This window comes from Mirounga angustirostris, unplaced genomic scaffold, assembly GCF_029215605.1.
Source record: "Mirounga angustirostris isolate CCGP_5_RB_7025 unplaced genomic scaffold, mMirAng1.0.hap1 SCAF_4, whole genome shotgun sequence".
Taxonomy (NCBI): Eukaryota; Metazoa; Chordata; class Mammalia; order Carnivora; family Phocidae; genus Mirounga; species Mirounga angustirostris.
This window is the reverse complement of record NW_026991712.1, coordinates 169,854,496-169,867,619: the sequence shown is the minus strand read 5'-3', so window position 1 is coordinate 169,867,619 and position 13,124 is coordinate 169,854,496. Positions and strand designations below refer to the sequence as shown.

Here is a 13,124-nt window from a genome sequence, read left to right as displayed (position 1 = left end):
GCGAGGGTGATGGCAGGAAAGGCTGAGGGAAGTGAAGGGAACAGGTGAAGGAACTTTAGACTCAGACAGAAAGACCTTAGGGAGCTGGTCCCAGGACCGCCCCCCTCCCCGCCCCCCATACTTCAGAAGTTGCCAAGGCCCAAGTGTACAAAGGTGTTCTGTTTAATAGTCTGTGCCTGGTGGTATCTGATGATAGGCTTGGGGCATCTCTGTGGTTGATTCCCCCCATTGGGGCTAGGCCTGGGCCCTACCCTGCCCCCACCCGCCTGGCCTTCTCCAGTTGGCCCTGAGTCCTGGGGTGGGGGTAGCAGAAGCTGCTTGTGTCTTCTCCATTCATCCATCCTTGGGTCCTGCCTCCCGTCTCTGAGCTCTCATTCAGCCTCCTGCCGGCCATGGGTAACTGGTGTGGATCCTGCTCGCTGTGCCAAGACGGCTCTCCAGATGCGGCATACCATCCCTCCCCTGGGGAGAGCAGGCTCAGTGTGGCTCAGCCAGAATAAGGCCCTGGACTCTCTGTTACCCCACTGTCTGCCTGATGTAGCTGGGGGGTCAGGATCTGGCCACCATGGAGCCATATGCATGGGTCATCCCTGGAGGGCTCAGGACATACCTGATGCGGGTGTAGATGAGGTCATCTCGGGTGGCACAGGTCAGTAGGGTACGGAGGGTGAAGCTGTGGTTCAGCAGCTGGTTGTGGATAAAGACCCGGATGCAGAAACAGTGGAAAAGAAAATCAGAGGAAGATGTGTCCAGAGACCCAGGTTCTAGCTCTGTTCTGCTACCAATATGCTACAGGGCAGGTAACACCCCTCAGGGGCCTGTTTTCTCATCTGTACCATGGGGGGGGGGGGGGGGCGGGTACACTAAGTGCTCTTCCAGTACTGAGATTCTCTGCATCAGGGAAAGAGTGAGAAGAGCTGAAAGATGGGCAGAGACGCAGTCTTTGGTGGGTGGGGGTCAAGCGTGGCCAGCACTCTCCCCCTCACCATTTGGATGGTGCCTGAATCCACATTCAGTCCTTGTAGCCACTGCACCAGGCCCTGGTCCACCGTGAGAGCAGCTGTGGAGGAGAAGTCAGGTGGTCAATGCAGGGGTACCTCCGGGCAGAAGCTGTCTCGCACTTGCCGTGAATGTTCCCCAGCCAGGTCCCACTCACCTGGGGGCTCAGGGGCCAGGGCGCAGGTCCCGGCCTCCCCGTTCACCCGCTGTAGAGTTTGCTGCACCAGGGCCTGGCACTCCCGTTCTTTCTCAGCCAGGACATCTCGGAGCCTGTTGGAGAGCGCAGAGGCTGGGCCAGTAGAACGGAGTGCGGGTGGGGAGGGAGGGTGAAGCTGGCCCAGAGGCCAGGGGCAAGTCCCAGGGGCTTTACCTGTCAGTCTCTGCTCGCAAGAGGCCCAGCTGCACCACTGGGGTTGGGGGTGCTTGCGCTGGTTTCCCCGGGAGCCGGCTGAGCTGGACCAAGGTCTCCTGCTGCTTGGACTGGGGTTCCTCTTCTTTACTCGACTCCTCTGACCTCGGTGGGACCTCCTCCGTCTCCACCTCTGCCAACCCAAGTGATTGGGTGAGCTGTGGCGGGGAGAGAACTCCCATTTGGGACACCCCCCCAAACACCCGGCAGAGGGCGCAAGGCTCTGGGTACCCAGCCGCTCCTTCCCGCCCCTGTCGCGGCTAACCCCCACCAACCACGCCCCCTAGCGGCGTCCGGTGTGCACGTCACGCCCGCAAGGGGGTCACACCCTCGCCCTCGGGCAAACCAGCTCCACTCCCCGCTTTACCTGGGCCCAACACAGCCAGGGCTGCCCGCACCGCTCGGCTGAGCAGCGAGTCCAGCACGAACATCCAGTGTGGGCGGATCTGGCGCCGGCGAAGGATCTGCTTCACCTGGAGAGGGAGAAAGGGCGCGGCGAGCCTCAGAGGTGGGGAAAGAGTTGGAAAGACCTAGAAAGTCTTGCGCCAGAGGCAAGTCGGGTAGGCGGGTTTGGGACAGAGGGAGGAGCTGGGAAACTAGGATTGGGTTGATGTCCCTTTGCCGATGGCTGTATCTTCCTGTGGGAGACATGCAAACTTGCAACATCAAGTCCTTGTACAGTGCCAGGCACAGGGAGCTCACTACGTCTTATTGGGCAGCCTGAACCGCAAGAAAGCTCCCTCACCGCGTCTGGGAAAGCGAAGAGAGGTCCGTGCAGAAGCGCAGGCCCGAGGCCTTGGGCCCGCAGCTGCCCCTGCAGCGCCCGCAGCTCCTGGGCCAGCTGCCGGCGGTTGGGAGTGTGGATGTGCGCCCCGAGGCAGCGCAGTAGCTGTTCCACATGATTCCTGCTCAGCCAGGGCCCCTGCGGAGGAAGAGGGGTTGTCAGTGGGTGGGCTCCCACCTGAGTCAAGAGAGCTGCGGGCGGGGGCGGGGGGGGGGGGGGGGAGCGGTGGGTGGAGGCGTGCGGGAGGCCATCAGCCGGCTTCCTGGCGGGTGCGGCCGGCACCCACCTGCTCCTGCTCCTGGCACAGGCTGCCGGCCAGCGCGGGCAGCTCCTCCTCCAGCACGGCGGCCAGCATGGCCCGGCGCTTGCTCTCCTGGTGCAGCAGGCTCAGCCCGCAGCTCTCCTCAGGGCACGTGGGCTCCTCGGCCCCAGCTTCCTCGGGCACCCTAGTGCAATGGGGGGCTGCGGCTGGACGCGGGTGGCAACACGGGCCGGCCGCCTCCACCCCAGGCTTTGAATCCTGGCTCCTACTTTGTCGCCTACCTCACACGGGACAAGGCAGAGAAGCCTGGCGCTGAGGCGGCACAATACTTACAAGTCGGAGCATCTGGGAGGAGGCACCCGATGCCATCCTCGCAAGTGGCTGGAGGTGCCCAGGCCCCCAAAGGGGACTTTTTCCGGAGGAAGTACAGGGGCGACCCCAGATGAGGCAAAGCCACTCCAAGACCCTGGGCTCTCACCGGAGCTGGCTGGTGTCTCCATAACTGAGGCAGCGCTTCGGGGGACTGGGTGGGTGCTGAAAGGGTGCCTGAGGGCGTGGGAATGTCTGGGGCTGGGTGGTCAGGTCAGCTGAAGGAGTGGGGCTGGCTGAAGGGGCATCTGAGGGAGGGACGAGGCCGTCAGCCCGGGCCCCCCCCATTCAGCCCCCTCCCTCACCCCAGTGCACCCACTCCCTCCACCTGCATGTTACCTGAGGGCCGCAGTGCATGTCGGGGGGAGCCGGGGCTGCAGCTTCTCTTCCCGGGCTGCAGGAAGGGGTCCCCCAGCAGTGCTGGAGCGCTGGCTCGGAGGCGGGGGTCTGGCTCAAAAGTTCGGAGAAGGAAGGCTTGGGCCTCCGCTGACAGAGAAGTGGGCACTGGTGGATGCACCTTGTACATGCCCACCTGGGAGGGGTCAGGGAGGACAGACAAAGGTCAAGTTTCGAGGTGTTCAGGGCTCGGTCTGTCCCCACCCCACCTCATGAGCCAGGCCGTGAGGGGTCTCACCTGAAACATGGCAGCCTGCGGGCTCCCTAGCTCATGGAAGGGTGGCCGACCTGTGGCCATCTCGATAACAGTGCAGCCCAGTGACCAGATGTCAGCTGCCTTCCCGTACCCTCGTGGGCCCTGGTCAATGATTTCTGGCGCCATGTACTGTAGGGTCCCTGGGGCAAGAGAGGTAGCCACAATGCTCACCTAGGCTTGAGATGATGCGGGGCTGGCAGGGGCTCTCATCCTCTAGCCACCGCACCCACCCTGAACTCTGTCATCCAAACAATTCCCATCACCTATCCTGGTGGTCAAACATCTATCCTGAGTTTCCTCACTCATCTTGGGCTCCATCACATTCCGACTTCCTCACCCACAGTAGTGGATCCTGGACAGCATCATCCCCTCTGAACCCAATCACACACTTTTGCCTGCATCGACACTTCCAGGCTGCATTTCAGGCACTAAATTCACCATCATCAGCTACTCAAGCTCCAGTTCTAGATTCTATCACCTCACCCCTGGCTCAATCACCCGCCCTTGGTTCCGTGCCCCATTAGGGCTCTAACTCCATGGCCAGAAAAACACCATTCCCTGGAAGTCCTAAGAATTCTTCTGTCCCAGGTCAGCATCTCCACTCCCCACCCCACACCCCATTACCTGTGAAGGTCTCAGTGCAAGGTGTGATGCCTGCCAGCCTCTTGGAGGTGCCAAAGTCAGAAATCTTGAGCAGCCCACTGAAGGTGTTGATCAGCACATTGTCCCCCTGAGTAGAGTGGACCTTGTGCTCAGTGGACATCAGGCTGGGCTCCTGATGGCAGAACTGGACCCTATCCCTGGATCCCATCTTCTACAATCGCAGCCTGACCCTGCCTCTATCAGCGTCCTCCCTCTGCCATCCCACTTATGATGGGTGCTGGGAGCTGGGAGCTGGCGCCTGATTCGGCTTCAGGTCTGAAGTTCTCTCCCTCCCTAGGGAGCCTCCTTGATGAATTCCCCACCCTTTGCAAAGGGGTCGGCCTTCTTAATGTAAATTGCCAGTCTCTGTCTAGACCCATATGTCCTTCTCTCCCCCCTCCACCAGCTGCAGGCCTTACCTTGATGTCTCGATGCACTATGCGGTTGTCATGCAGATAGCTGAGTCCCTGCAGGATCTGGCGGGTGTAGAAACTGATGGTGCTCTCATTGTCCTGCAGGGGTCCCCACACTGACCGCAGCAAGGAGGACAGGCTGCCTGGCAGACACAATCCAAGATCATCACTGGCACCCCCTTACTCCAGCCTTCAGCTCTCTGCTCAAGGCCCAGGCACACTCATGCCATGACCCAGACTCCATCACCACCCAGTGCACTGTGTCAGCTAATTCTGGGCTACCCCACCCACACACGCTAGGACCCATTTTCCCCGAGGGTTCCCCACCCCTGCATGGCCCCATCCCCCTGCCCCACACTTCCAGTTCCACTGCCAGCCCACACAGGGCACGTACCTCCGGGCACTTCCTCCATGAAGATCTTGAGGTAGCCGCCCTGGCTGGTGGAGCCCAGGTAGCGCACGATGTTCTTGTGGCGAAGGCGTTTGTGCAGAGCAATCTCTTCGTGCAGGGGCTGAGAGAACCTGGGGGCAGGGAGGAAGAGAGGAATAGGCCGGTTTGGGGCAGAGATGCTCACCCGACTCCAGCAGCAGGCAGGCCACGCCCCCAGGACCTGCCCCCACCACAGGCCCCTCTCTGACCTTCTCCACCTTATCACCCAGCCCACAGGCCCCTCCAGACCACACGGCCCCTTGTGTTCCCTGCCATTCTGCCCACAGGCCCCCTCCCTCGGGCCCCTGAGCCCGCCCGCGCGGCCCCGCACACCGCACCTGCTGTCCCGCTCCGGGATCTCCTTGATGGCGATGCGCACCCGCGTGTGCCGCTCGCGGCCCGCGTACACCACCCCGTAGGTGCCCTTGCCCAGCACCAGCCGCTCGCCCTTCTCCGTGTACTCATAATCAAACTGCGGGGGGCGGGCGAGATGGGGGCTCAGCAGGGCCCCCGGCCCTTCCCCCGCCCCTCGCGCTCCCAGGCTCCCTGCCGCACCTCCAGCACCTCCCCCACGCCCTCCGCCTCCTCCGCGGGCGCCGTGGAATCCGGATTCGGCACCAAGGCTTGGATCAGGCCGCAGAACCTGAGGGTGGGGGAGGTCAGGCCGACGGGAGGGGCACCTTGGGCGGGGACTGCCCCCCCTGGGCCGAGAGCACCGAGGGCACACGTCCCTTCCTTTCCCTCGCTCCCCGGCCCCCGGCCGCCCGCGAGGCTGCGCGCACCACTGACAGTGCCCCACGCTGGGGAAGCACAGCTGCGCGTCCTGAGCCGGGGGCAGCGCGTACACGAAGCAGCAGCGCTCGTCCCGCTTCGAAGAGCTGGGAAGGGAGGAAGAACCGCTGTGAGCGCTCCCCGCCGGCCGGCGGCGGCGCCCCTCCTCCCCGGACCCCGCCCAGGTCTCGCCTCTCACCTGACCCCGCAGATGGAGGCCACTGGGAAGGTCCAGCTGGAGGGAACGTCCTGGCAGAAGAAGGTGGCTCTCAGGGGGAGGCTGGGGGACTGGGAGAGTGGTTTGCGGAAGGGAGAAAGGTTCCGGAGAAGGGGTGCACAGCGGTGAGGGGGGGGCCTCAGCAGTGGCTTCACCTGGGTTTCGGGCTCCAGCAGGCTCAGGGTCACTGCGCTCACGGGATCAGTACCCTGAATCTCCAGCCTGGCAGGCAGCAGCACCTTGTTCATCTCCAGGACCAGCACCTGCAGGTGATGAGGAACGGGGTGGGTTAGAAGGGGCCCGCCCCTCTCCCAGGTCCCACACCCCCACTGGGCGGCCTCACCAAGCACTGGTCCCCTTGGGGACAGGCTGTCTTGAGTGGCTGACAGGACTGTAGCAAGAAGCGGAGCCAGAAGTGGGCACGGTGCGGGGGTCCTTCGGGAAGCTCTAGCATGGGTCTGAAGTGCTGGTACAGCAGGAAGGTTTCCATCATGGACACCAGGTACCTGCAGACACAGCCTTGTCCTCAACTCAGCCCAAGCCCCCAGCAAGCACTGCCAGCAAGAGCAGACTGGCTAGGGTGTAGCCAGAACCTGGGCACTGGGTGTGGTAGGCACTGGTCTGGAAGGGGCCAGGTCACTTGGCTCAGAGCTCAGGCCAGCATGCCAGGGGACATCCGCGCAGGGGCAGGCGGCCGGGGCCAGGCCAGGATTGCAGCGGGGGCCACCTACCAGATGGGAGCATCGAGCTTGTACAGCTGCTCTGCAGCCAGCGCCACCTGGGCGAGGTCATTGGCGAGGATCTGAGCTCCCAGGTAGAAGCCCACATCCCAGTAATACTGCATCTTCTCCACACAGCCTTTTCGGGCCAGCAGGCAGCCCAGCTTCATGCCTGGGGGAGAGGGGTATGGGCCCTAGGGAGTGTGGTTGCAGGTTTGGCAAAGCCCCGGTGTGGGCCGCAACATCCATGTGGGCAGGAACATAGAAATAGGGGAGGGGCCTGGGTGGCACAGTCAGTGAAGCGTCCAACTCTTGGGTTCAGCTCAGATCGTGATCTCGGGGTCATGAGATCAAGCCCCGCATCAGGCTCCACGCTCAGTGCAGAGTCTGCTTGGGATTCTCTCTCCCTCTGCCCCTTCCCCTGCTTTCTCTCTCTCTAATAAATAAATAAATCTTAAAAAAAATAACAACAACAGAGAAATAGGTGAAAACTTCGGTATGACTCTCAGGTGGGAGCGGGAGCTCAGGCTCAAGGAAGTTTTGGGGAACAAGTGTATGTCGAATTCGGTGTGTAAGGAACACGGGTGTGGGCTTCGGAACACTTGTGGCCTCAAGGGCTCAGGAGGGCCCAGGACAGGTATGAGCGTCCAGATGTGTGTGTCCAAAAGGGGACCAGGCCAGACCCAGCTCCAGCCCGGGGTCCTCTCTCCCCGCGCTCTCCCCTGGCCCCTCTGCGACCTGCCGGTGGGAGGAGGGTGCAAGGCTGCGACTCACCTATGAGCTGGAGCTCCTCAGAGTCCTCGAAGCACTGGCCAGCAGCAATGAGCAGCACAGCTGCATTGATGCCCGAGTGGAGGCTGGGCTCAACATCAAAAGCCTTGCGATACCTGGGGTGGGGGTGGGGACTCAGGGCCGGCCTGATGCCCACAGCCCCATCCTGCAGCCCACCGTCCACTCGCCGGTGCCCCTTACCAGTGATAGGCCTGCTCCCGGTGCCCGGCGTCCTGGAAGCCAGAGCTGAAGAACATGTCCTTGTAGACACGGCCGCACATGCAGTAGAGGTCGGGCGCCACAGAGCCCTCACCCTGGACCAGCGGCAGCAGCACGGCCAGTGCCTTCTCCCGGTCCCCGGGCCTGTTCCTCCTAGGGAAAGGGGACCCAGGCCGGGGGCTTACCCGATGGCCCTGCCCCACTCTAGCCACAAACCCCGAGACCCTGGAAAGCAGAAACCCTTCCAAAGGCCTGACGATAATGAACCCAGAAGGGCTGTGACTCCGGTCAGTACCGGCCTTTCTAGAAGTAATGATCCCAGAGAGCAGCGACTCCTAGCAGCCGTGACTCTGAGGGACAGTGACTGTGGCAGCTGGGAGCACTTGGACGGCAGCGGCACCAGGCCACCGCTCCCCAGGCAGCCGTCACAGAACCCCAGGGCCCACGTGACATCAGTGTGACCCTGGTCAGCAAAGTCCCTGAACAGCACGGGTCCCACACTGCAGTGACCCCACATGGCAGACACCCATGTCCCTAGGCGGCTAGGACCTAAGCCCTGCTCTGCCACTCACCGGTTGAGGGCAAACGTGTAGTGGAAGCAGACGTTGTGCTGCTCAGCTACGTCGCAGGTGGGCAGGGCCTGCAGGGTCTCCACCAGCTCGATGATGGCCGAGTAGTCCTGCGGGGGGGGGATGGCGTACACTGGCACGATGGCCTCTGGGGGGGGACCCTGAGGGAAACCTTGAGTTTGGGGTCCCCTCCCATCCCTGACACGCCGTCTTCCCACCCGCCACACCTTACACAGAGAACCCACTGCGTGCCCCAACTTCCCTCCCGCTCTGGGAGAACGTGCCACGATCATCCCCTATTACGGGTAAGGGAAACGAGGCTCAGAGACATGAGATCACATGCTCAAAGCCACCAGCGCGTGGGTGGCACAGCCAGGAGACGGACTCGGGTGCTTCTGACCCCGCCGGCCTCTCTGAGCGCCACACACCTGCACATCGCGGTAGGAGAGCAGCAGGTTCATGATGATGTCGGGGCTCAGCAGCTCCACGCTGTCCAGTCTCCGCTGCAGGCAGGCCAGCTCCTGCCGCAGCTGCGGCCCGCAGAACCGCTCCCGAGCCCGCCGGATGTCCTGCCGCATGGTCTCCCGGAAGTAGCCACTGATGCCCCCGGCCGAGGAGGGAGGGGGAGAGAATGATGGGGCCTGTCCCTCAGCCCCAGCCCGCCGTGCCCTCACCAGCCTCCTCCTGGTGCCCCCTCTCTGCACCCCATTACCAAGACTCCGTGGGCGTGCTCTCCAGCAGGCGGGCCAGCCGGCCCACCAGGGGCGTCAGCAGGGCCTCAGTGCCCACCCCGGCCTGGACCAGCCCATCAGCCAGGCCCCTCAGGAGGCCCGCGTCACCACACAGCACGCGACCAGTGGCTGTCACCACATAGGGGATCAGCGTGTAGCTGCCAACACAATCCTGGTGGGGGGGAGGCAGGAATCGGCAGGTCAGAGGTCGGCACCGGATTAGAGAGGGACAGTGAGGGGGGTCAGAGGTCAGCACCAGTGGGGACTGGAACAGCAGAGAAGGGGCACACGTCACGAAGGTTGGCAATCGGAAACAGAGGGCCACATGGATGGCAGAGGAATGAGAGAGGTCAGAGGTGACTGAGGAGGCCAGGAAAGGTAGTGGAGGTCGAAGCGCACATTGGAGCGAAGGGTGGCTTCTGCTCACCGAGTTCTTCTGGAAAACATCCTCCTGCAGGGGACAGTCAGATTGGTATTCTGGGTAGCCCCACCCACCCACCCCGCCCAAGCCTGCCCCGACCGGCCACTTGGCCACCTACCCGAAGAGCCTGCAGGTCAGGGAGGTCAGCCTGGGAGCAGAGGAGCACGTTGTTGGTCATGCTGAAGCTCTCCCGCACACCAAGGTGGTAGAACAGGGAGGGCTGCGCCAGGGAGCTGCTCACCTCCAGCACCACCACGTCTGCGGGCACACAGGTGGAGGCCCTGAGCCCCGAAGCCTAGCTCGGTGGGGAAGGAGACTGGGGATCCATCCTGGCTCAGATGGCCTTCCCATGAGACTCCAGCAGCGTCCAGTTTTGCTCTGGCCTCAGCTTCCCCCTTCTAGGTCCCTCTGGCTCTTACACAGAACAGATGATATCTGTGGTGTTGCAGAGAGGACTGAGCTCAACGGGCTGGGACCTCCATCCCACTGTTCAGAGCCTGTGGGCACTGAGCATGGAGGAGAGGCGCTGTGCACCAGCCACCAGCCTGTTCCAGGCCATTTGAAAGGCAGGTGTTGCACAGACATACCCCGAGTCCTCAACGCAGTCTCTTGAAAGGGGCCGCACCGGCAGCCTGTGTAGACAGTGCTGTGCCTGTGTGTGTGACAGTGTCTGCGAGGGCCTGTGTGAGTCAATATATGTGCGTCGTGTGAGTCTAAGGCCGTGTGTGTCTTTGTGTCCTCGAGGTCGAGTCAGACTTCATTTTTTTTTTTTCTAGAGAGAATGAGAGAGAACACATGAGAGGGGGGAGGCTCAGAGGCAGAAGCAGACTCCCTGCCGAGCAGGGAGCCCGATGTGGGACTCGATCCAGGGACTCCAGGATCATGACCTGAGCCGAAGGCAGTCGCTTAACCAACTGAGCCACCCAGGCGCCCGAGTCAGACTTCATTTTTACGCTGCGGTTTTAGGGCCATCAGATAGCTTGGTTCCCAGACTCTTGGACGAACAAGCGTCAGGGGCGGGGCGTCCGGGTTGGCGGAAGGGAGGGATGACCTGCGCGGGAATAGCCACCTTTCTGGCCCCGCCCCTAGCGACTCTGCCCTGCCTCCAGCTCCGCCCACTACCTCGCAACTTCTGGGGCCTCCTAACCTAAGCTCCCGCGCCCACAACCCCGGGCCTAAGAGTCCCTTAGTTTCTCCTTCCGCCGCTCTAGCCCGCTCCTCGGAAGTAGTGTGTCACCGCCCCTGGACTCCAGCCCCCCAAGTACGGCCCCTTTCCCTAGTCCAAGCTCCACCTCCCAGATCCGCCCTCACGAGCTCCACGCGAGATCGTCTTGAGGCTGAGCCCTCCAACCCCAGTCTTGAGATACCACACTCTGCCCCGCTCCCAGCCTCGCCGCGATCCTAACCCCGCTCCCCAGGCACGTTGCCGACTCCAGAGTGCTTTAAGCCCCAACCCCGGACCCCGGAGGCTCCGGACCTGGATCCACAAGTCCCAGCCCGAGCCCGGCCGTGCTCCAGATCCCCTAAATTCCACTTTTATCACGCCCCTACCTCGAACCCCTCAGCCTAGCTCACCTTGTGCCCCCCCAGACCCCACACCCATCTCGGGGTCTCCCCGGAGTCGCCGAACCACGCCCCTTTCGGCCCTCCCCGGGACCCTAAGCCCCGCCCCGGCCCCGCCCCGCCCCCCGCGCGCGCTCACCCGCGTTGTAGAAGGAATCCAGCGCCGCGGTGTCTCCCAGCGCCAGCGGCCCGAAGGGCAGGCTGCGCAGCTGCGGTCGCGGTCGCGGCCCGGGGAGCTGCGCGCAGGCCTCGCGCAAGCAGCGCAGGGGCAGCGGCTCCGCTTCGGCTCCCGCCTCGGCCTCCACCCCGGGCTGCGGCTCCCGGGTCAGCACGTAGACCACGCTGAGCGGCCGGCTTCGCGCGCAGCCCCGGCCGGGGGGCGCGGCGTGCGGTCGACCCCGGCTCAGCGCCTCGGCCAGCGGGTCCTGCCAGCAGCTGCCGGCGCGCTCCAGGGCTCCGGACCGCAGGCACGGCCCTGCCGTGCGGGGGCGCTCGGGCGGCGGGCGCCCGGCTCTGGGCACCCGGGGAGGGGCAGGAGCCAGTGGCTATGGATCCAGGGATCTCAGGATCGGGAATCTGGTACGGGAGCTGGAAATCCAGACTCGGCCAGAGGTCCTGTTCCGGGAATCTGGAGCCCAGGGCGAAATCCGGGGTGGGACTTGCAAGGTCCTGAGGATCTGAAGTCGGGAATTGGGTCCCGGGAATCGGGGACATCCAGTGATCCGCGGCTCAGAGTCACGTAAAGGATCCCGGGAATCGGTCCGAGCGTGTCCACCACCCGGACTCCGCAGGAAAGAGTCGGCCGTCGCTCTCCCCTGCCCTCACATGTAAGCCGGGCCCAGCCCTTTCCCGGCCGACTGGGAAAGCTCCACCCTCGGCCCTGGGGCAGAGCCGCTCCCTAGCGGCCCCGGGACTTGGCCTCTCCCCTCCCTCCTCTCCAGCCAGAACCACCGAGACTGGCGGCTTCCGGAACAGCCTGCGCCCCTGGGCAGACCAACCGGTGTGGACGGCTCAGGGCAGGCGCCTGTAAGATGCGTGCCCAGGCCAGGGACAGGGGGGAGGTGTGAACTGCAGCACCTGCCCCGCAGGGATCTGTTGAATGAGTGGATCTCCAGAGACATCAGGGTATGCAGAACACAGTGAAGAGCCTACATCCTCCGGGGCCCTGCTGTGCAGGCAGGGAGGGACTAGAAACGGGGAAGCCTGCTTCCTGGCCTGCCAGGAACATGGTACTTGGCATCTGAGCCCAGGCCTTTGCCCTTTCTCCAGGGGGCTGCTTTCCCCAGAATCTAACCTGCTGTGGAGCCTTGCTGACCTCTGACCTCCACCCAAACATGACCACGGGACCTGAATCCCCACACAAATATTTCTCCACCTGTCTGAAGAAGAACCAGAAATCTCAGCCCTTGAGCTACCACAACGGCACAGCCCCCCAAATCCCTAACCTTCCAGTGAGAGCTAGTGAGGCAGCAGTCTGATGTAAACCTCAGTGGGTTCTGGAATCAGGAGCTGAGGATTTAGGGAGTCTCCAAGATCACTCAGCAAGCCCAGGACTACCTGTAAGACTGCAGTTACCATAGTCTTAACTGTGTGTTGCTCTGCCACTTTCTAGAATGTGACGCTAGCAAGGTAACTGCTGGATAACTGTTACCCTGTGGAAGAAAAATGCACCTTCCCTGGCTTGACTCTGAGTTCAAACCAGCCCCGAATGGGACAGGCAAGAAGTAGTAGAGAATGAGAACTTGGCTCACAAAAGAGGCAGGGGTGGAGAACAGATGACTTAGAAGGCCCAGGCATGGGTCAACAGGGTGAGATGCTGCACAGTGTTCCCACAAAACCATCTACCTGTAGGACCTGGAGGACACCAGGGGGCTGTCAGTGGATGCTTGAGTCCTTCCAAGTCCTCCACTACATGCTCCTCTGCCCTTGGCTTGCACACTTCCAGAGATGGAAGCCTTGCTACCTTCCGAGGCCAACCCTTCCATCTTCCTGACTAGAAGGTCTTCCTTGAAGGGAGCTGAACCCTGTGTCTCTGCTCCGCCTTCCTGAGTTTTTCCCAGTAACTGGGAGAGTCTTACAAGTCAGGAAAGGTTTAAAGTGACCTTTTTTTTTTTTTTTTTAAGATTTTATTTATTTATTTGAGACAGAGAGAATGAGAGGGAGGAGGGTCAGAGGGAGAAGCA

At 62.5% G+C, this 13,124-nt stretch overlaps 1 protein-coding gene across 1 annotated transcript; it reads right to left on the bottom strand.

The window, feature by feature from the left end:
• Nucleotides 1-141: 141 nt before the first annotated feature.
• MAP3K6 (mitogen-activated protein kinase kinase kinase 6) lies at nt 142-12,519 on the bottom strand. The gene is made up of 31 exons (XM_064587554.1): nt 12,499-12,519; nt 11,081-11,486; nt 9,620-9,636; nt 9,497-9,526; nt 9,385-9,408; nt 8,939-9,129; nt 8,655-8,823; nt 8,230-8,336; nt 7,640-7,810; nt 7,442-7,554; nt 6,680-6,839; nt 6,292-6,454; nt 6,104-6,211; nt 5,931-5,980; nt 5,743-5,838; nt 5,516-5,603; nt 5,299-5,432; nt 4,925-5,052; nt 4,537-4,673; nt 4,100-4,205; nt 3,458-3,615; nt 3,163-3,355; nt 2,933-3,071; nt 2,479-2,638; nt 2,154-2,330; nt 1,776-1,881; nt 1,370-1,541; nt 1,157-1,269; nt 987-1,060; nt 611-687; nt 142-462 (listed from the first exon to the last, which is right to left on the bottom strand). Exons 1-31 carry the CDS (start codon nt 12,517-12,519, stop codon nt 372-374), a joined length of 3,879 nt encoding a protein of 1,292 aa, XP_064443624.1. The 3' UTR covers nt 142-371.
• Between the last annotated feature and the right edge of the window lie 605 nt (nt 12,520-13,124).